Source organism: Lissotriton vulgaris, chromosome 3_2 (assembly GCF_964263255.1).
Source record: "Lissotriton vulgaris chromosome 3_2, aLisVul1.2, whole genome shotgun sequence".
Lineage (NCBI taxonomy): Eukaryota > Metazoa > Chordata > Amphibia > Caudata > Salamandridae > Lissotriton > Lissotriton vulgaris.
Genome location: NC_141690.1, coordinates 895263 through 919163, shown reverse-complemented (window position 1 = coordinate 919163; position 23901 = coordinate 895263). Strand labels below are relative to the sequence as shown.

Here is a 23901-nt window from a genome sequence, read left to right as displayed (position 1 = left end):
CGTCGTCCACGTGGAGCCTTAGTTTACCACAGGAGGCACAGGGACGGAAAAGTGCTCTTTTCTTGACGTCAGCCATAGTAGAAAGTCGAAAAAACTGTGAAGTTTGGAGAAAATACGATATTCCTGAGGAGAACTCAGGTGGAGACTCCCTAGCACAACGTGCGGTAGAAAATCTGAGAGACTGAGGCTCCTCACAGGAAGGTTCTAGAGGGAGGTAGTAGCTGATTGGTTGTTCCTTTTGTTTTGGTCCTTTTTTACAAAAGGACACAGATAGGCTACCAAGGTGGGACCCTGGAGCCTACTCTTTTGGTCCTTCCTGCATAAGGACCTAGATAGGTTACTAAGGTTAGACCCTTAGACCTATTCTCTTTATGTATGTCTTAGGACATTACTTTTTTATGTACCGGAGGCTCCCGTCTCGACGACGGGGAATGATTCAGGCATGTGAATCTATGAAAGACACCCAAATACTGGATAAAAATAGGGAGATCTCTAGTGGATGAGAATGAAGAATAGTTCTGAGTGTTAAGAATATTAGGAGATTAGAGCCCGAAAGGAGAGCAGTCACACCAGAAGGGGCAGAGTAGAAACACAACAGGGCAGCACAAAGATACAGAGTCAGAGTTTAAAGAGTGTGAGAGCTGGTGTTGAACTGCAACGTCAGGCTGGCCATACATGGGGGTGGACCAAGACTGATCCAAAATATCTTGAGTGGTAAAGGCGGAGCCTGGTTTTAGAAATGTGCCATTAAGGAGGTAATTTCAGTGAAATCAATCTGGCCAAATGGAAACCAGCCTGAAACTGAATTTAGCATGGCACCTTGAAAGTGCATGTTCTTGGAGGAAGATCCCTAAATATGGAACACAGTTGTACTGTCAAGTCAAAAGCAATTGAGGCGTCCTGTACGTCACGCCGTCTTCCAGGTAAATATTATGTTATAATGATCAATAAAGCAAACTTGTACAAATGATTTTATGAGCACTAAGTAAAACAGACGATAAGACTCAGGAAAAGAGAGTTCCACTCATAGAAAAAAGTTGAGTTCTGGACCTTCTGGAATGCAAAATAAATCTGTGTGGAGCAAATCATTAATGGCAAAGAGTTTCAGATTTTATGGCTGTTCCAGAGAAGCGTGAGCTGCCAGCGTAGGGTTTAATAACTTCATTTTTTAGACTTTTTAAGTGGCAAACAGTGGCGGCTCCCCCATTGGGGTGTGGGGGCGTCGTCCACTGCTTTCTGGCAGTGCGAGAAGGCATAAACATAAATGGTAAAAACTACCATTTAATGTTTCTGCTTCTCGCACTGTGAGAAAGCAGAAGTGCCTGGTTGGGGGCCGGCAGTCCTGCTCGAGGGCAGGGGGGAGTGGCTTATCCACTGTTGTGGGTACTGACTGTTTGGTCGGACCCTGGAGCCGACCAAACAGTAAGTACCCACAACAGTGTGCAAGCCACTCCCCCCCTGCCCTCGAGCAGGACCGCCCATTCTCCCTTATTCTCTATCTAGGAGAAAATGGCGCGGCTGGGGCTCTCTCCCCTGCACCTCTCAACATTGTGATTGGTGGAGGGAAAGGAGGGAGACTGCCTTTCTGATGAGAGAGCTGCAAGAATTGAAAATCGCAGGATGGCGAGAGTCGGGACGGAACCCACCTAGAAGCGGAGTGGTGCGGGACGGTAAGTTTGATATTTTTCTTGAATTAAACCTCTCCTGCTTCCCCCATCCCGCCTGTGATAACCCCATATACACCCCTCCCCCCCACCTGCCCGTCATGCCGGCCGCAATTCCACACTGGCGATGTAGTGAATCACCCACCTAACCACTAATAAAGTAGGGAGTTATGCGGGTACGGGCCCCCAGTTTTCATTCTTATTTGGACCTCTAAATCACGTAGGCATTTTTCCGCTGGGCCTGCTTGGAGGAAGGGTTTCACGAATGCCCAGGCTTCACCACCGCATATCACTTCTAACACCAGTGAACAGAAGAACGTACCTGAAAACGGATTATGTTTCACAATTTAATAAGGAGGTTATTAAAACAAAAACATTTTAAGGTTGGGGGTGACCAGTGAGACACAGAGTCTCCCCAGAATCTGGTGTGTTTCAGAGTGTGAATTCTCACAAGATAGTGAAGCATTGCTAACAAACGTCTCACTACTGTGCGGGCCATTCTGCCCACCACAAGGCGCCTTACGGCACAGCTGTAGGCAGTCGGGTATCTTTGAAAGTTTTCAGATCAGTTCCCTATGAAGTAATGTTGCATTGTTGTGCTTTTTTGTGAGTGCATATTTATGTAGCGCGAACTCGACCCGAAGGTATTAGAGCGCTTTACATGAGCATCAGAGTTACGCTACACAAATTGTTGTCTACTTTAAATGAAGCATTTTAATGAAAGTCAAAGTCGACTACAGCCTTTTGACCAGCGCAAGAATAATAGACATCTCAAAAATATATCAAGGGCTGAGCTATGTTTGAGGATTGTGTCTAGAGGCAAGGCTTCCACATCTCGGTCTATCCCTCGGGACATCTAACCTTATTGCACGAGTCACACATAAATGAGAATGAAATCACTGTTTTCTCATCCAAAACCAATCCTTGTTTTGAACGTGCTTCGGGTTACGCTTAATGGATTCCTCACGTGTCTAAGCACATTAAAACTAGCAACTGCAGAGGGCACCAGCAGTTAGCAGCTTAAAATTCAGCAGCTGCAATTTTGTCTTATTTTTTAATTTGTGCACAAGCAAAGGATGTGTGAGAACAAGATTTTCGTCTACTGTTCTTGTCGTGTTAAGGTGTGTGCATGTGTGTTTGTGGGGTGGGGGCACGATAAAGGCGTGTTCCACACAGTTTCTAAATCACTGTCTCTAATGTGATCAACTTTAATTTTGGACAGCAATATCAGACATTGTGTCTTATCACAACACTCTTTATTGTGAGGAAGTTTGCACGGACCGAACACTTTTGGCATCCATCGCGGTTTCTTAACCAATATTCTCAAGGGTATGGTGATGCGAATACGTTTTGCTATGTAGCTTTCTGGCCCTCTCAGGTCGCTTCTGTGGACGTCACAGACAAGCTACCTGAAAGGGCATGCATAGATTGCTTGGACTCACAAGATGTATTACAAGGCTCTGTGCGGAAAGCATAAGCGCAGCACATGGCAAAAGCCATAAGGACAGATCTGACCCTTTACTGAAACAAAGAATGCATTGTAAAAAGGGACCCTTGTGATCTATGATGCTAACCAGCTGTATTTCACCTGTTCTGTTTTTGTTGGGCAGACAAAAGGTAAAATAATAATACTTTACACCTACGTATTTATTTATGGAACTGGAATTCCTCCATTGTATTTTTAAACAAGGGCTTGCAAATGGCTCATGCAACCAGTCGGTGTTGTTGACTGTCGGTCTCATGTTGAGTCCTTAAGATCTACACTGTATGTTGATAGATAATTCACATTCGCCAATTATTATCAATCTTTTAAGAACGTACTACATTTTGTAAATTAGGTTACGCTGAAGTAAGAAGAAAAAATTGAAAAGAGCATGTTTCAGTTCCTTGATGTGCATCACGCTTGAGCAATTCAGGCTTTCTGCAGTGCAATTTTATGTATTTTATCTATTCTTACAAGACAGTATGCGTGGCTATGTATTCTGAATAGGACTTTAGAGTGTGCGCACCACACACTACGTTTTATAAATGAATCCCTGTTCTTCAGTTGACGGTCTTCAGCATATGCAAAGATTGTCCTCATAAAAATTGGCAATTTCTTAAATGATAAATAATTCAATTGTATTGCTTTATTAACCTTCCTGTTTTTCCTTAAATTTTCATTAAAATGCACCATTTATCCACTCTTTTGTCAAAGTTTTCCCAGGGTGAGAACCCACAGAACGACCCCCCGCCCTAGGTTGTTCGGGCTCGCTCGCTACACTCGCTCGTCACAATGCAGTGCGGCAATACTTTTATGCCTCGCCACTTTCAAATTTCACCAGCCGCCATTGGTGGCAAATTTTTGTTTTGGGGCAGGAGCATAATTTAGGATTTGGGATACATGAACAAAGGTTCTTGCCTATAGAAAGCCCAAAAGCGAATGCAAAGTGACTTTAACTGTACCCTACTAATTGCTCATATATGTCTTCAGTTTTCCTGTTATCAGACTAAATAAATCGAACAAAGAAGGCCGTAGAATAACATCTAATAAGGGTTGCACATCGAAGCATAAATGTCAGCAGCCACTGCCCGTATAGGGCGTGCCACCGGGCGGTGACGTGGGGCGGGGGAGGGGCACGGTGGGTGGTTGTAAAATGCGGCAAACAGACGATTTCAGGTAAGTAACAAAAAAATATATAAAACGTATTTCGTTGCGTACGCTGCATCGCCAAATGTGATGCAGTGCTCGCAACAAAATTTGTTTCATTTAATTTTTTCATTACTTACCGGAAATCGTCGGTTTGCCGCATTTTAAAACCCTCTACCCTACCCCTCCCCCACGTCACCGCCCGGTGGCACGCCCTATACGGGCTATGGCTGAATGTCAGCAGAATTAATGATGAAAATAGTTGATGCTGATGTGAATGAAAATGTAAGGGGCAAAAGAACAGGACGACTTCTACAATGGCTTGGGCCAGATGACTGTTCTTCTAGTCAGTAATAGTTCGATGAGAAACAAAAAGGATAGGCCAGACACGAAATGATTTTTGAAGCAAATATAGAATTTGGCATGCGATTCAGAATTCTCAAAAGCAGTGCTGGAGCATCCATTTGCCTTATTGTATAATGACTGATGGGGAGTTCTCTTATCTCATAGTGGTAGACAAAATGAACAAAACGACCACATGCTTCTTTCTAGATAGTGGCAAGCTGGACACTGCATCCACTGGAAGACTGTAAGGTTACTCCATTCCTTGTCATTCAGCCGGTCAGGGATCTGCACCAAAGTTCCTTGTGCCCCAAAGCGGACAGGTGCTGTCAGCAACTGCAAGTGTCTTTGTATTGGTTTATCCTTGCGTTAAACAGTGCTTACCAGGAACCTTCTGGCCATCATCTGGAGTGCACAGGGTGATGATAACGGAGACTATCTGAAACCATAAGTGAAGTAAAAGCTAGCTGCAGATCCATTACCTTTGAATTTCCCAGGCATAAGACTGGATACAGAAGATTTTTGTTTGAGCAATACCCCTGCACGCCGGTAGGTGGCGTCGGTCGGCTCTGTGTGATGTCGTCGGCGTCGTCTGCTCCATTGTGGCATCTGCGTCACCTATATAGGCACCACCTCTGCGCACTGACGTCAGTTACTTTTCACCACTTTCCACACCAGAAGCACAGAGCCATGAATTGCACTGACATGGGTGTGTTTTGAACAAAAACGGCCCTGAAAGGTATTAGCCTTGACTCTAGAAACCTGTCCGCAGTACAGGGAGAAAGGGTGAGTCGGTAAGGAATCTGCGGCTAGAGCATGTCTCTACCAGATAAGGTGTTACCGAAGGTAAATTACTTGTACATCTGATAGAGACATCTAGCAGCAGCTTCATTACCTTTGAATAGATACCCAAGCAATACCAAGCCCGAATGAGGGACTGCGGACAAGTTTAGACCAGGAAGTCTTGCAGGACAGATTAGCCAAAAAGGGCGTCCTTGCGGTCTTGACTGTCCAGGTAGTAGTGCTTGGTAAACGTGTGTAGGAATGCACACACTGCTGCCTGAAAAATGTTGAGGACTGGAACTCCACGTTTCGATGCCTTGATAGCAGCCTTAGCTCTGGTGGAATGAGCCCTTAAGCCTTCAGGAGGCTGCTTTTTGGCCAGGGTATAGCAAATTTGGATGCAGAGGACAGCCCATCAAGAGATAGTCCTCTTCATTGCCGCATGACCTTTCTTTGTTCCAAAGTACTGCATGAAGAGTTTGTCGTCCACCCGGAACACTTTAGTGCAGTCAAGGTAGAATGGCAGCTCTCTTTTTTGGTCCAGGCGGTGGAGTTGCTCCTCTTCCTTAGAGGGGGGTGGAGGAGAGTAGAAAATGGGAATGGTGACAGATTGCTCCACATGGGAATATGTTGCCACTTTTGGTAAGAAAGGGTCCCTAGTGCAAAGCACCAACTTATCAGGGAAGTTGGTCAGGTAAGGAGGATTGGATGACGGAGCCTGCAAAGTGTTCACCTTCCTGGCAGATGTGGCTATCACTAAGAAGGCTGTTTTGATAGTAAGCAGAGGGAGGGGGCAATTGTGCAGAGGTTCAAATGGAGCGCTCAATAGAAAAGTGAGATTTAAATAATGAGTGTCTCAGGAAGACAGACAGGGCCGAAAGGAACCCTTTGAGAGGGCCCAGTGCAGAGCCCTGATGAGCAAGGGTCAAAATAAAAAGCAAAACTTGAGAAAAGGAAGCAAAAAGAGGATCAATAGACCTTTCTGTACAATATTTTACAAATTTGTTCCACCGGCAGGCATATACAGTCTTGATGAAGGGTCGCCTGGCCGCAAAAAATAACATTGCAAACTTTGGAAGTAAGGTTGAATGCTATCAACTCCCACCACTCATTCTCCACGCAAGAAGGCGTAGAGTTGACAGGTTTGGGTGGAGGACCCTTTCCTGGAACAGAAGATCCTCCGAAAGGGGCAGCCTGATCAGAGGATCGATGCTCAGTTGGAAAAACTCGGGATACCACATTCTCTGTGCCCAGTCCAGAGCCACAAGAATGACTTGGGCCTGGTGGCTCCTGATCTTCTTGAGCACTCTTGACAGGAGTGGTATGGGTGGAAAGGCATATAGGAGGCCTGAGCTCCACTTGAGATGAAAAGCCTATCCGAGCGGGGGCCGTCATGGAAATACCAGCATGAAAAACTGCTGACATTTGCGCTTTTTCGGTAGAGGCGAATAAATCTAACCAATGCTCTCCCTACTGTTGAAGAAGACATTGTGCCACCTCCAGATGGAGACACTATTCGTGATCTGCTAAGCATCAATGACTGAGTTGTCCACCCTGGCGTCCAGCGAACCTGGCAGGTGTTGAACCACCAGGGATATGCCCTGCTGTTCCAGCCATGTCCATAGACGCAGGGCCTCTTGACAATGTAACCTCACTCTGCCTTGTTTGTTGCAGTACCACATAAACATGAACACTTGAACTAGCTTTCCCTTGACTGAAGGGATAAAGGCTTTCCATGCCAAGCAAATCGCTCAGAGCTCCAGCAAGTTGATGTGGAGCCGGATTCCGCCACAGCCCATAGTCCTATGATTTCCACCTCTCACAGATACTCGCCCAACCCAGTATTGACATGTCTGTCAATACTGTGTGGTCTGGTTGGGAAGGGGGGGGGGATCTGGCTCTAATCCAATTGCAGTTGGTTAGCCACCACTGCAGGTTTTGTGTATTTTCTTCTGAGATTTGGACCATGTCGGAGAGATTCCCCTGATGCTGCGCCCACTGGAATTCAAGGCCCACTGCAGAGTCTGCATCAGCTATCTAGAATGCATCACTAGCAGGATGCAGGAGGTCATGAGGCCCAACAGCCTTAGTCACTTCCACCATAATACAGGATAGAGGCTGAAACTGTGGTATCATGGCCAGAATATCCTGGACTCACCGTACGCGGGGATAGGCCCTAGATTGCACTGTGTCCATAAAAGCTCAGATGAAAAGGAGTGTCTGAGAGGGAGTCAGGTGTGACTTTGGTACTCCGATAGTGAACTCCAGCGAATGTAGGAGGTAAGCTATAGTCTGGAGGTGGGAGACGACAGCTTGAGGCGAGCCCGCCTTCAACCGCCTCTCATCGAGATAGGTGAAGACTAGCCCCTCTGATCTGCGCAGATGAGCTGCGACCACCACCATTACCTTAGTGAACACCTGATTGGCGCTAGTAAGGCCAAATGGGAGTACAGCGAACTGAGCCAAGCGCTTGTGGCTTATCGTAAACCTCTGGTAGCGCCGATGAGCAAGTAGCACAGGAAGCCGGTCGTAAGTTGGAGGCATCAAGGGAGAGGGATAAGTAATCTCGAAGGGGAGGGAGTAGACCCTTCGGACTATCTGTAGAACCCACCTGTCTGAAGTGATGTTCTGCCAGTGATGGCTGATCCTGCCACCAACTGACCGCCCATGACTTGGAAGGGCTGGACTTGGAAGGTTTGGACGCTGAGGTTGCAGGGGGAGATTGATTGACCAGAGCTCTGGCTGCTTGACCCACGGGGTTGGAATGAGTCTACCCCACGGCTGAGCAGAGCATGCTGATTGGTGCAGTCTTCTGGCTGCGATATGGCTGGCACAGCTAAAAGCCCCTTCCATAGCCACAAAAGGGGGCGAAAGGCAGACGGGTGATGTGTGGCCACTGAGAGGTCCATGACCTTGGCCATAGCCCGTGAGTCCTTAAAGCACTCCCAGTGCAATGTCTGCCTTGTCTCCAAAGAGACAAGAACCATCAAAGGGGATGTCCATGAGAGAGGCCTGGACATCCCCTGAAAAGCCAGAAGTCCTCAACCAGGCATGGCGTTTAACAACCACCATCGATTAAATCGCCCTGCCCAGAGTGTCGAGGCCACAATGTCGAACTTTCCCCCATCTCTCCCGTCTGATACTGCCTGGGAGAGATTGTCCCAGGCCTCCTTCGGGACCAGTGGCAGCACTGGCACAACCGTTTTCCATAGGGAGGAGCGGCCCAATAGGCAAGCGGTGCTCACTGACCGCAAGGATGATGGAAGAAAACATTTTCTAACCCCAACTGTCCAGCATCTTGAAACCCTGTCCGGGGGTGCGGAAGGGAATGCGCTGTGGGAAGAAGCGGCCTGGACCACCAATCTCTCAGGGTAGCGTGGTTGTTGAGGAAATTTGGGTCGCCTGGTGAAGGGTGATGGCAATAGGTGATTGCCCTATTCAGAGGAGATGGGATTGGACCAGGTTCCCAGACGAACATTTGTTAAGGTCTTGTTGAATGGCAGCAAGGGTTCAGAGAAGTAGACACCAGGCTGCATGTCCTCTGTCAAGATATTCACCTTGACTGCCACGGAAGGGAGCTGAAGGTCCAGGACCTCAGCTACCCTTCGCACCACCATAGCTTATGATGCTCCCTCCTCCATAGCCACCGTAGGGGGAGAAAGCAGAGCAGAATCTGGAGAGGTATACAGTCCATTAGCCTCACCCAATTTCTTATTACAGTCCATGCACTGATAAGGCTGGTCCTCTAAATGGTCCAGCAACCCCTTCCAATCTTCTTCCATTCCAGCCCTTCAGAATAAGACTGAGGAACTGAACTAAGGGGTCTGTCAGTGCCAGTAAGCGCCGATCGGCTCCAGGTCATCTGGGAGGAGTATTGGGCTGATGCCGCCGAAGGGTGCCTGCAGCATTGAGAGTCTCGGTGTCAGGGACGTGGAAGGTCACAATGGCATGACCGGCATCGGTCAGAATTTATCGTCAGATCTATTGAGGGGGTTGGGGGGGATTTGGGTTATTGGCATCAGGACTGGAGCCACCGACGCGTAACCTGATGTAGTCCCTTCTGAGCCTCCTGGGCCCTAAGGTTAGCCGGTATGGTCAGACCACCCAAATATGAGGTGCATGGCGTCATAAAATTCTGTGAGCTGGGCGGGGCTCCTGGGAAGGTGGAGGTATACGGAGCCAACTGAGGCACAGGGTTAGAGGAATGAGTTCCAGAATGCCAAGACTCCTCCATTGCATCAGCCGACGGATGGGGAGAAGTCTAAACATGCTTTTGTTTTTTGTGCTTCTCACCTGACCGACTCGACTTTGAGTGGAAAAACAAAGACATTGGACTCACAGAGCAGTGCCTGGACCTTCCTCTCAACCGGGACCGTGAACGAAACCTCTGAGGAGAATGACACTATGCCAAGCACTGGGCTGCAAGCATAAAGGACCACTCCCTCACAGCTTTCGGAGCCATGGCCCGGCAGTCGGAGCACAACTTGATTCGTGGTCGCGCTTGAGGCACCAGAGACAAGTGCGGGTCCGTCGTCGACATGGCGCGGTGACAGGCGCTACACGGCTTGAAACCAGATGTCTTCTTGGACATGTTAGGAAAAACCTACACACCAAAAAAGGGTTCCACAAAATGTTGAAAAAAAGCCAGTCAAAAAATTACAGGGTAGGTTTCTTCAGTGATCTGCACTGGCATGAATAGAAAAGAACCGACGTCAGCGTGTCGAGGTGGTGCCTATATAGGTGGCGCGGACACCACAATGGCGCAGACGAGGCTTACGACATCACGAGGATCCGACTGACGCCATCTACCGGCGCGCATAGGTATTGCTCAAAGAAAAATATTCTGGATCCAGTCTGAAACCTGGGCAATTCAAGGTAAGGAATCGGCGGCTAGATGTCTCTATCAGATAAGATTTTTATGATCTGTTTGAGTTCAAGGTACAGAGGATGACAAACAGCAGCAGCACTATTAAATGGCCAGTGTTTGAGGAGGCAGCCTAGAACGTTGATGGAATCCAGGAACTGTCAGTATTTATTCACCAAATCTATTTATTTTCCAAAAACGTGGGAGATGGAGTGTAGGAGATGCAGCAGAATGAAGATTGCTAGAAAGAGTGTCTGATCAGGTAGATCTAGAACTTCAAGACTCAACAGCATCTCTATTGTTAGAGGGCCTATCTCAGGAGAGGACAGATTTCGCACCTGACCACCCTGGGACCTACCTCTCGTAGGAACACAGCCGAGCACTGGCGGGAGACCCTCAGGCTGAGGATCTCGAATCTAGAATCGTACGCGCTGCCCTAGCACCACTTCAACAGAGACACCACACTGGAGATTTTAAGAGAACGTATTCTTTATCTCTTTGAATAAAAATGGATATTTATGATCCGCAGAGTATTACGTACAGGCGAGCCGGGGCTCAAAGAGTCTTGGTAGGGATAGGGTAGCGGGACAGTCTTAAAGTTCAAGGTATCCGGCGCACAGCTCTCAATCCTCGAACTGAGGGATACGGGTTGATCTTGGGTCCAGCCGGACCAGAGTATTCTCTCGGGCCGCGATCGAATCAGCAGGGCTCACGGTGATCTTCTTGGTTGCAAAGGAGCCGCGAACGAATCAGCAGGGCTCAAGAGTTCTTAAGGTAGCGAGGGAGCCGCGTTAGCGTCAGCAGGGCTCGGTGATCTTCTTGGTTGCAAGGATCCTTGAACGAATCAGCAGGGCTCAAGAGTTCTCCGGATAGTAGGGAAGCCGCGACCAGGTCAGCAGGGCTCTCGTAGTCCAGGATACAACTGGTTAATAATAAAATAATAATAATAAAAGGGGTCTTATGCGCAAACATAGCCCAATGGGCGTCAAGGCGCCTAATTCAAATCCAGCTCATAACAAAGCCCCTGCAGCTCAACCTGTGTAGGCTCTAGAAAAGCACCACGTTTTTAGGGCCTTTTTAAACAGCGCTAGAGAGGGTGAGGGGTCTTCATCTCCATCGGCAGGTTGTTCCAGAGTTGTGGAGCAACGACTGAAAAAGCCCTGGCTCCCCATCTGGTGAGCTTAAAACGAGGGACAACAAGTTGGAATAGTCCCGAAGAGCGCAAACACCTTGTGGGGTGGTAGCGGGTAAGCAGGGAGCTGATAGCGCCTTTAGATCCATCCTCGAGTGCTCTATAGGTCAGACACGGAATTTTGAAATAAATTCTGTGCTGAATAGGCAGCCAATGGAGGTCTCTCCTCGCAGCAGTAGCAGAAGAGGACCTGGGAAGATCCAGGACAAAGCGTGCAGCAGCGTTCTGCACGATTTGCAGTCGATGTATGAGGCCCTTGTTGGATTCCATGTAGAGAGAGTTGCAATAGTCCAACCTGGAACCAACAAGGGCGACTGCAATCTGCTTGCGTGCTTGAAGAGACAGATAGCTGCGAATTCTATTGAGCGTCCTGATCACGCCCCAGCAGGTCGAGACAGTCCGATTCACCTGTAAGGACATCGAGAGTGAAGTATCGAACACTACACCCAGGTTTCTGGCAGATTGAGAGGGAGTGGGGCAAGTGCCAAGAGAGGAGGGCCACCACTCACTCGACCAGATATCTTGGTCCTTCCCAAAGATCAAGACCTCAGTCTTGTCGCCATTTAGCTTCAGGGAGTTGGTAACCATCCAATCTGCAACGTGTTGCATACAGGACCTGAAGCTAAAGGCAGATGTTATGACAGAGGACTGAGTGAGTGAGACCATGATCTGGGTTTGATCGGTCCAGAGCCACGACTGATATAGGACTCCCTTCCTTTGATATCCGGAGTCCTCGCAGGCGGAGGTCTTAGCACCTGGGGGCTGGTTGTTGAGGGTTCCGCCTTGGCGGCTTCTTTCATCCTTTCAAGTTGGGTCTGGAGGGATCCCAGACACTCAGCAGGCCTGGAGCCAGCCCTCGGGGAGGCCGGATGGGTGATCGAAACTCATCTCTCGATGGGGAGGTGGAAGGTGTGACCAAGCTACTCCTCCCTCTCTCGCTCACAGGGAGCGCTCTACCCCCTGGCTGGGGATGGCGCCGTCGGCCGAGGTCGGGCTGGGGCCGGGGCGGCCATTTTAGGTGCAGGGACATGGGCCTCGGCCTCGGATGTCAGGAAAATGGGGGACGAGGACGGGAAGCCCAGGGTCGGGGATGTGTAACATGGCGGGAAGGGTCGGGTGGTTCAGGGTCTGGGGAAGCTATCTGGTTCAGGGGTGACCACGCCACGAGGCCGGGTCCAACATCTATTCTCTGTGTTGCAGTGTATGATCTTCTACATTCATAGATGTTTTAATGCTAAAACATACTTTACCAGCAGATTACTCACCTTATGAATTATCCTTCCAGGATACAATACTGGTCCGTAAAAAACATTTCCCGCCACTATTTCTCCAGCGGCCCCAAGTAGTGCTACCCCACCTTTGGACATTAGAACACTGGAGTATATTAGGCACCAACTGATATATATATATATATATATATATATATATATATCATTGCAACCCAGAAGTCTAAAGTTAAAAAGAGTGGACTACTAGTACAACTTCGTATTTGCCTATAGACATTTCACAATGACTTTATTGTTCCTATCAACACCAAACTTCACAAAAGTTCACTAGGACAATAGCTATGCAGGATTTGGATGAAGCAGGCATGGGCAACAGATGAGGCTTGGAGAGGTTGTTCCACAATCAATTAAAAACAACAGTGAAAACGGAATTTTGTTTCATAAGAAGATATATGCCAGCTTGGCTGAATGGGCAGAGTAGAGAAAGGATATAAACAAAAAGAGGAGAGTTAAGCAAATGAGTAGAGTTAGGTAAATGTTGGAGAAAAACGCTTTGATACACGGAAGATCACTAGTGAGTAATACAATATAACTTATGACGTCCGAGTCGGATAAGATTAACTAGGTCAAAAACAAATAAGTTCCACTCAACAATGGGGATAGTTAGCTAAAAATCAGTGCATTGAAGTATCACTACAGTAAACTAGATCATACCTCACTTTCCGGGGAGGGCGATGAGTTTCCAGAACTTAGCGATCCTTTTCTGGACCCATGGGAATCTGCTAATATCGAAATGGGACGTTCCCACTGTGTTGCTCCCGTTGGTACGTGCCAGTAGTAGATTCCAGCAATGTCATTGATTTTTTTCCAGCCAGGGGGCAAATCAGGATCGTTTTGAAATGAGTGGTCATTCCATAGATCTGCTGAAAAAGAGAAAATAGAAACTTTATAAGATTTAAATGAAAGAAATGTATTGTGTTGCGGCTGCAGAGTGCTTTCATTGATTACACGTTTATTCTGTTAAAAGTAAATATCATGCCTTCAAAATGCTTGCTTACAAAAGCTACATGTATACCTTAAGTTCCAGCAGCCCCGCCAAGTACCACGCATCAAGCATTAGACTAACATTTCAGTGCGGTGAGAGCATCGCCGCACTGAAATTTGAAGTCACGCATAATAGCGTCTCCAGTGCTGTCAAGGAGCGCTACTAATCACTCTAATAAAGCACTAAAACTGGAGTGGGAGCACGCCATGCGCGCTGCTTCCAGGGGGATGGGCAGAGACTACAGCTATAGCAGCTGCTACTCCGGTTACAATGTAACAATATAGGTTTCATTCACCCAGCATATTTAGATACATTCACTGCTGAGTCTGAATGCCCAACGGCCACTATGAAAACAATTAGCCTAGGGGTGAGGTTTGTGACACACACAACAGGCGGACGTGACGACATGTCTTGCTGCCCCAGCGGCAGCACGACAAGTGGCCAGTTAATTAATAACATTTTGCCAGGCAGCGGCTGCAGTGGCAATGGCAGCGCTCGTTACGTACTGCGTTGTACCACGGTAATTATTTAAGAATGATCCCGCAACTAGAGCGAGCCGTTTGAACCATCGGGGTGCCGGCGGCTGAGTGAGTGGTTCAGCAGCTTAGACACAAGTCCAGCAGCTAGGTATTTGTACGAAAAAGCAGCAGCGGACCTTAAAAGTGCCGCACCTAAACTCCAGTGCCAATGGTGTCTATAATCACGTCAGTTAGATATTTGTGCAGCCAACCCCGACACCAGCTGCTGTTTGGCGTCGCTGTGCTCTCCAGATCAGTTAAGCAATTTTAAGTACTCATGGGGGCGCACCAAAATGAGAGTCCAAAAAGAATAAATAGAAAAATGTTCTTTATTTATCTTTTTTCAGAAAAAAGCACGTCAATAAAACATGTAGCGAGATCAGCCAACGCGTTTCACTCCTACCAAGGAGTTTCTTCAGGGCGCTGCAAATATTTTGGTAAAATGTTTTGTAAGATCCCTCTATAGTCACAGTGGTATATTTCGGTCGTTTTCTTATTCCAAACTGGTTCTTAAAATTCTTCTGGAGTACCTCTCCTCCCTTGTCTCTTCTTGTTAGCGTGGACTTTATAGGTCATGTCCAAAAAAGTAGTTCCGGTACTCCAAAGTATACCCGTCCCTGGTCGTGTTTGTATTGGGTGGGCAAGGCACTGTAATGGCATTCGTCAGCAGCTGCTGAGTTAGGCTCATAATCATGCCCGGACTGGCGTTTGCCAAGGGTGCAGTCGCTGCGGCAACAACGTGGTAGCCAGTTACAAATTGCCTTAACAATAAAAGCAATTAAATGAGTGCTCTAGTTGATCTACAAATTTGCTTACTTATAGCGCGCTAGTGTGTGGTGACCACACTGGTGCCGGTCCAACTTTCAGCGCAGCCGGCAGCGGCGTCACTTAGTTAAAAGCCTAGAATTTGTAGTAGCACTGTGATTGCAGCAGCCCGCTGGAGGGATCTGGTACGGCGGGGCTGGTCAGCAAGTAATGGCACCTGACTGGGGCAGACTCCATTCAGATGTGCTCAGTAATCATTTTTATTAGGGTTGACTACGCAGTACTATAGTTCAGTCTAATACAGCGTCCTGGCTACCTGTAATGTGTACGCCTGACACTCCTGATTTAGGGTGTTTGCAATAATTTAAAGATCTTCTTAGAGTTTTTCATTGCTGAAATGGTTGTAATTTCTGATATTTATATTTTTCCCTCTTCTTCATTGCTTGATTTTGCTTGTGAAAAAGTTTCTTCCTTAGGTGCACTCCACTCCCATCTCCATGTACTCTCTACATATGTTAGCATAAGCTTAAACAAAGATTGACTTGCCGATGTTTTAGCAGGTTAAAGATTTCCCAAACAACCAGTTTTCTTTTAATGTACTCAAATTCATCTCTGACATGCTGCCTTATGTTTTTCTAAACAGAATTAGGAAAACAAAAACGAAAAGCAAAACAAAAAAGGCAATTAGCTGGCAAACAATGAAAATAAATTGACAGTTACAATTACAGTCCCAATTATAATTAATACGTGGGACGAGACAAAAAAAAGTCGGATTTCTGTCCTGTGCCTAAGCTACTTCAATCACTACATTAACGGAAAAATCATAACAAAGCAGCCGGAGGAAAGTCTTTGTTATATTCACGTGATTCTTCATAGTTGGGAATTCACAATAAAGAGAAGACCTTACTCGGTTCTAAAGCAACCGGGTTGATACTGAGGGAATAGGGTGCGACTATTGTTCTCAACTGAGTTCTCTGCCACTAGGGCCGGGCTGGGAACCCAAAGCAGCCCTGGCAAATTTTGCCATACCAGCCCCTATATAGAGGGTGCAGCGAGTGAACCCGACCACTACAAGGAGAGTTGGGGGGAGGAGCTGTTAAAAAATGACACATTCTACAACAAAGTTTTCATTATACATTCAATTGTATTCGCTTTTGATGACCTTACAGTGCACCAGGATACAACAATCTTTGTTGGGGCCTTTCAATGATTTACTCACCATCACCCTCCAACAGTACCTCTTATCTCTCCACAGCCTTTCTCTCACATGTATTTCATTTGTTTTATACCGCCTCTCATACCAGTGTTGGGTTTTGGTGCACCTTACATCACACACAAATACAGAGCCAATGAATAATAAGTGTGTAAATCAGTGTATAGAAAATGTTACAAAGGGAAATACAAGGTGTAGGATTCACATTTCATCCATCCTGGTAGGCATTTTTTTTAAGAGTGCTTGGTGTAGAGAAGCACAAACTCAGGTTTCAGAACGTAACATAGTGGTTAAAGTTGGTTTTTCTTGTAAGAATTTATTTCTACCCAAACAACCCCCTTTTAGCACCATTAGGCTAATGAAAGACACAAAAAATATATAAAGTTGTCAGCCGTACCATGTAGTTTGCATGTAGCAGTTTGATGACACTTCATAGCTCACTGTGCTAGATTATGATTGTAATTTATGAACTACACAGTAACAAAAGGGTCTCTGTGACAAAAGCAGTAACCCACTTACCTATGCACATAAACCACCGTTCTGTGATCTGCATGGTACACGTCTTTTGCAGCAGGCACATTAACCCTCTCCGCTTCCTGAGATGAATGGGTCAAACCTGCCCCTAGACAAAACTCCGATCCATTTCCGGCAGGTACATTAATCACCAAAGTTTATTGCTACACTTTTGTTGCCTAAAATACTAGGGATACAAGGAACTCTGCAGCAGGGGCTTTCAGAACTGCTGCACTGCTTCAAAAATGCCCCACGTAACAAAACCACTCTCCGCCTCCCACCCTTCCAGGATCCCGGGAAATGCCTGATGCCTTGCCTACAGCGTTTCCTTTTGCAGGCTGGCATAAGACACTTTGATGGGAAAGCTTGTTTCTCGGGGATGGATCAAGCTAGCTCACACCTGCATGGAAGGTAGTCCATTTTAGGGAGCTTTGGTATATTTTTCAGTTTTCCCACCGACATGGCCAGTTGATCAATAACGTCCTTCCAACTCATGGAGCCAAGAATCCTTTTCAGAACTCACACAGCCTGCCAATGGTGTGTTACTTATAAGTTACTTTCAAAATACTGGCAGATACTGCCTTGGTATTTTCATGCCAAACATGTCTACTCATCCAAAATCACTAATTCTGACCAAGAAGACATCAGTGCCCGTTCATATTATAATACACAAGGGACTGGGTTTAGCTAAGATATGAAAGCATCAAAGCGAATGAATCCAAGCCTCTTACCTTGTTGAACCATCTCAACTGTATGTCCCAACTAAAAACCAAAGAAGTTGATTTTTTCTTGTTAGTAAACATCTAGGATTTAAAAGAAAAACACTACGAGACATTCAGAGAAATTAGTAGGCATAGCCTCTTCCACTGATAAGGCAAAAAAAACGTATAACTCAGCCTATTAGGAAGTTAGGAATGTAAAGCCCTTCAAGAATGGCCTCAGGAAAAAAAAGAAGCCTTAGCAAAGCCAATAGGTTTCACTTATGCAAAATCCACTGTCTTTCTCAAATTTTACATGTTGCACAGCAGACTGAGCTGCTGCGCACATGGCTTAAATTAAAAGAAAAACAACCACAGTGATGTGAAGGGCATTAACTGTGTCATATTGCTTTTTTTCTTTAACCTCTGTAGCACGAATATACAGCTGTGCAATATGTAAAAAAAAACATTGACAAAGCTAATACATTTCGCATAGGCTAAACCTATTGGTTTTGCCAATGCTTGTTCCTAAAATCCCAGTACTGATTCAAAGTTGCCACCTGTTAGCTAAACCTGGATCAACAACAAATAAAGATGAGGGATTACACATTTTTGGGGGGGGGAGTGGTTCATTAATTGGAAATATCACTGTAGGGGATAAAAACAAATGCCAGCGGGGTAGGGCTAGAGCTGGTGGAGGACTCTCAAAAATGGAGTGTGGAGGAACTAAAGACAACGGGAAGCAGAAGAAGTACGGGAGTGGGGTTAAAAACAACGAAGAGTGGGTGGAGGGCAGGAGTACGGGTCTAATAACAGGGGTGGGGGCAGGAGTGAAGGAAAGGGACTGCAGACATTAACTCTAGGAGTGCATGTGAAAAAGTAAAAAAAAGTACTTGCAAAAGCTTGCGGCCAGTGAAAGAACACTGGACAGAGACAGGAAGCTGCACGCCGTCCGTGCTCCACAGCAGTGACACACGGCGAATCCCCAGGAGGAAGCGTGGGCAAGAATGAGGCTCTGACTAATGAGAAGCAAGGAAACAAGTGATACGGGAGCTAACCCATGATAAACAATGGTAATTAAGTAAGTTAAGATTTTGTTTTGTAATTACAAGATGTTGGACTTGGCCCTTTTTTGCAGGGTCATCCCTGAACTTTTTGCCTTCCTCCTAGTCTTTTTTTCTGGCCTGGTTTTGGTGGTTTTAGGACTCTGGGCACTTTATCACTGCTGTCCAGGGTAAAATGCATGTGCTCTCTATGGTAAACGTGGTAGGATTGGTCTACACCGGTTTGGCGTATTTAATTTACCTGTCAGTCCCTTGTAGAGTGGTATCTCATATACCCAGGGCCAGTAAAAAGAATGCTACTGGTGGCTTGCAGCGCTGCTTGCGTCCCCCTCCAAAGAAGCCTTTCAAACCGGTCTCATGCCTCTGCCATTGCAGAGCCTACGCTCGCAGTTTACTGCAGCTGTGGCGTGGCACATAAAGTGGGTGCCATGTTTGTGACTCCCCTTTGACTACAGATCAGTCACCTCTAAGCTAGGCCCTAGCTACCATATGGGCAAAGTGCATTGTAGGTAAAAGGTAGGACATGTGCCTTAACTGTGTGGCATGTCCTGGTAGTGACAAACAGCCATTCTGGTTTCTAACTACTGTGAGGCTGCCCTCTCATAGGAATGCATTGGGGACTCCCTGATAAATGTTTCAGTGGTAATTCCAGATATAAGAGGAGCAGAGTGGTCAAGTTTGGTATGTTTGGAATAGTGGTAATAAATGCGTAATGGTGTACGCAGATTTATTAGCACTATTTTAGAAATATCACTTTTAGAAGTGGGCCTTTCTGTGTGCTATGTGTCTTTGTGCCTGCTTGATGTGTATTGCATGTCTGGCTCTGAAGTGACAGGGGCTGGTGAGGTGCAGTGGCTCCAGAGTGGCTGGGTGGGTCAGCGCTAGGCTGAATGGGCCCATCTGCATTTGGAGTGGTGGGAGGAGTAGCACCTGGGCCTGAATAGGACAGGGCCTGCCTCACACGATGCTGGCTCCACACCCCTGTGGTGTGTCTGGGACCATGATCTACACTGACAAAGGAGGGTGTTGTGCACATGTGTAGGTGCCTCCAGAACTGGTTTGGAACACGTGCAGAGCCCTGTGCCAGGGCAGAACAAAGACCTGGCTGGTATAAATATTGGGGCTGTGACCCCATGTTTGTTGTACCTGCATGGAGCTGTGAAGCTGAAGGACTGCTGGGCAAGGAGGCAATGCCGTAGGACCCAGCTGCTGCTACCTGGGGGTCCGTATGTGCTGGCCTGGCTATTCCCAGCTCTGCCTTGGTGGCCATTGCCCTGAAGAGCGCACTCGGCTCGAGCAGGATACTGCCCAGACTTGAGGGGGGTGATCTGAAGAGAGTGCGTGCTGGGCGCTTTTGCTTCTTTGCCTGTAAGCCCTAAAAGTGGGCTCTACATTCCTAGGTGAGGTGGGTGCAGGGTGCGTCCACACCGCGAGGGCATCGCCTGGTCTTCCCCTCGAGCAGGGCAGTGAGCGCGTGGGGCAGCAGTCACCACACCAAGAAGTAAAGGAGACTTCACTCCAAGAAACAGCGAAGGCCGGAAGTCAGACGACTGTTGCCTGGTTGTGGGCGGGAGCCTACCCTGCAGTTTTGTGCCAGAGAGCAACCGCACCATGAACAGCATCCAGGAAGACAGGCGGGCTTGCCTGGTTGTGGGCGAGGCCCTGACAATGAGCCAAACTGAGACTCATGGGCTCGCACCCCCTTTAAGCTGCCAGAGGGTGGCGGCGCGACACAGGAAGTCAGGCAGGAGTGAAGCCTGACTGGGGCCCCGACAAGCTGAGGTAGAGACTTCGCTCCGTGCAGGCCCGAGGGACCTGCAGAGAGAGCCTGTGTGCATCTGGAGTTGAAGGCTCCACCGGAGAGCGCAGGAAAACCGGAAAGAGTCTGGAAAGGCCCCAGTGAGTGGGGTCTGTGCTGAGCACTGCGGGTGCCTATTTGAGGCGTCAGTTGCACTAGGAGGAGCCCGGTGAAAGGGGCTCCCAAGGCACTGTTGGTGCCGGTGACCATTTTTACAGCTGCACCACCAAAGTGCAGGCAGCTGCAACAACGGAGGCATTTCTGTTTTGGCAGGAGAGGGGCAAGATTGAGTTGCACCCTTGCCCCCATTAGAGTGCGGGATGGTGGAGGCCAGTGCTCATAGAGCCCTGACTTTTGATGGACATAGGGCATGGTGGGGAAGTTCCTGACAGGCCCCCAGAGGAAGGCCAGTATTTCTTGTGAGCACCTGATGTGCTGGGAGGGCACAAGGCCCTAAGGTGATGTATGTACCAGGGGAGTGTTACTATGGTACACTTCAAATGTGATTTATGCCTAATGTGATTTAAGCAAAGTGTCTGCACCAGTAGTTACTGGTTGGTAACTACTTATCCATGTATAATGTGTTTATGCCCAATGTGTAGACCTAATGTGTTATGCCTAAATGTGATTACTGCATAATGCGGGTGATACCCAATGTGACTGATACATAATGTGTTTGTGCTAAGTAATTACTGGTTGTTTTATTAATTACCAGGCCTGATGGTTTTGACAGCGGCCTGATTGGCCCTGTCCTGTATACAAGTCCCCTGTAAAGTGATACCTAAGTGCCAGGTGGCACAGTGTACATATGTGATTACATTCTAATGTGTTTATGAGTAATACAAAGGCTATTTTTTATATAACCTTGTATGGAGTTTCTTTTGTGGTGTGCCTAGGGTGTTGCTGCTGTGTGTGTGTGTGTTGCGCAAACGCTTTACACGTTGCCTCTGTGAGAAGCCTGACTGCTCGTGCCAAGCTACAAAGAGGGTGAGCAGGGGTTATCTTCAGTGTGTAACTCCCTTGCCCTGCCTAGAGTGGTGGTTTATGCCTGGCTTAGGCGCATGCCCTAACCAACCAGAAATCCCATTTCTAACACAAGAGATCTCTAAAGCACAGCGCGTAGGCCAAAAAACTAGCAGCAGTTTCTCACCCATTCAACCTTTTGGCTTTCCCAATGCTTATTGCCAGAGCTGTGTTGCACTGGGAAAGGACAAAAAGAAAAGGAAAATGGCACGATGATATGAAGGTACACATGCGCTCAAATGCGTCTGGATGCAGCTGGTGGCAGCTTCATTCTGTATGTATATGCATGATTGATTATATATGCATGTGCTATGCCTGCACATGCAAAAGGAATGACACCAGAGCTATTTTCTTTTCATTGATTGCAAAATGGAAGAAGCCACCTGGAGCAGTACATTTTCTCAAATTAATTTTCACTTGTGCAAAAGTCCTTTTTTGAAAACAAAACGACCCAGCAGCAAATGTTAGCTGCCAGACCCTGAAAAGTTGGGGAAAACTAACGTGTCAGGAAGGAAACGGTAGGGTAAGCAGGTGGGGGAGAAGTCAATGTGAGGGGGAGCAATGGGATGTGGGCAGGGGAGCAACTAAAGCTAGTAGTGTGGTGGCGTACAGAAGATAAATTAAAAAGAATAAAGCAAAAAACGCCCAGGTAAGGGAAACAATGGACAAGTTGGGGGAGATGGGGTGTGGGATAGATGAACAAGGAAGCAATACAGAGATCTCTGGAGTGAGTATTGGGTATTGGAGGGGAGTAGCAGGACACAAGGGAAAGAGCAAAAAAACATATGCACAGAATGTAAGCAGTGAAACAATACAAGTCATCTAATCAAAAAGGTTGTTAAGCAGCTATGCTCCAAGGGGGGATAAAAACCAGAAGAGCAAGGAAAGTCATCAAATAATAAGCAAGCAAGTAGAGTGACAACAAAGCAAACCAATGGTAAGCAATGAGCTGGCTCCAAGTCAACTGCTAGATTTTGGCATGGTCCACACCAGATCTTTTAAAAACAGACAGCTAAAACATGTCTGTAGGAGAGACCTAAAATAAGTACAATAGATAAAAGGAACTCTGGAAGGCACACAGAACTTTTAAAATGGTTATTGAAAGTGAGAAAAAAGTTCTAAAATTGACGAATAAACCTGAAAGCATAATAAAACCAATTTTCTGTCTGCTGAGAGAACTTTACATCTGAAAATGCATGGTACTGGATGAAGATGGAGGTTATCAAAGAAAGAGTGAAACACCCACACTTCTATCACAATACATTTAACCAGGAGTGCAACGTTTAAAATAACCTATGTCTCGATCAGTCACTAGAAGCCGCAATCACCAGACACAATTGAAATCTGTAAGACTTACTTTAGCTGACCGAATAGAGGGGAAAAAATAAACAATTTATGTTTCGCCTTACTACGTTTTTGGTAAATTACATTTTAGAATTTGTATATAGTATGAATGTCTCCTCACTCATTGGAGACACCCTTAGATATCAAGTTTTTAAATTACATTGCACTTACATGCAATTGTTAACCCAGCCCAGTGGGAACATTCCAGGTGTTCCGAAACTTGTGTGATGCCAGTGCTGGGAAGAAAAAAATAATTTTGGCATCCTGTGACAACCCAGCTATATCTGCCCCAAAACACACTATTCTTATCTGAGATAGCTGAGAAATGTTTAGCTCAAAAATTGTGGCCTCACAACATCAGCAACCGCATCAAAGAGTGGCAGCTTATCTTTTGCCATAGAAGCCAGGAACTATTGAAGATAAATGGAAACTACACTACACAGTTTTTCCAATTTCAACACTATTTGCCACTCCTCGGGTGGTTCATCTTTACCTTTTGGTTATGTTTGGTACTAACCTATAGAATAGGGGCGCATGTCCTGGATCCAGAGTGCTCAGGTACTAAAGGAACTTAAAAGCTACTGATGTCGACTGAACCATTCATTACACTGGGCAGTTCACTGTTAAGGATGGAATAAGAGTATAAATGACACTTAAACAAACCAATGGCAGAGGAGAGGAGACCCAAATGCTTTCTCATGTTCGTATTCGTATGTGTGTGTAATATATATATATATATATAAGATGAACTTAGTCACAACCATGCAACCTCTAGAAGGAGCCCTAAGAAGGAAGGGGATATGGGTTTTAGATGCTACCTAAAGTGTAAGGCTTGTAAGTTCAGTAAAGACTGCAAAACACTGACTGTTCCAAATACTAAGAGAGTGTTTACAATTCGGAAGCAATTGACATGCAATACTCCATACAGCATCTACATACTGATTTGTCCCTGCAATAAATGGTACGTGGGTAGCACCAAACACACAGCAAAGAAAAGGGTGTTAGAACACTTACGTGCTATACATAACAATAACAGGCAATACCCAGTTGCTAGACATTTCTCAGCTATGCATATGCAAAATGAAAAATTGGTGCAGTTGGTTGTAATTGACAGTGCTTATCTTGGAGTAAGAGGAGGCAACCGTGAACTGTCCCTCAGAAAATTGGAGTCCAAATATATTGTGGATTTTGAATGTTTAACACCAAATGGTTTAAATATC

At 46.5% G+C, this 23901-nt stretch overlaps 1 protein-coding gene across 11 annotated transcripts in view; it reads right to left on the bottom strand.

Moving 5' to 3' along the window:
- The window catches only part of APBB2 (amyloid beta precursor protein binding family B member 2), a 973994-nt gene that overhangs the window by 393546 nt on the left and 556547 nt on the right, over positions 1–23901 (bottom strand). For 7 of the 11 annotated variants that reach the window (XM_086963922.1, XM_086963917.1, XM_086963923.1 and 4 more), the window contains one exon: positions 13415–13623. In XM_086963922.1, coding sequence (XP_086820048.1) covers positions 13415–13623 — 209 coding nt within the window. The remainder of the gene's footprint in view (positions 1–13414; positions 13624–23901) is intronic. The other 4 variants (XM_086963919.1, XM_086963924.1, XM_086963927.1 and 1 more) reach the window with 1 other exon arrangement.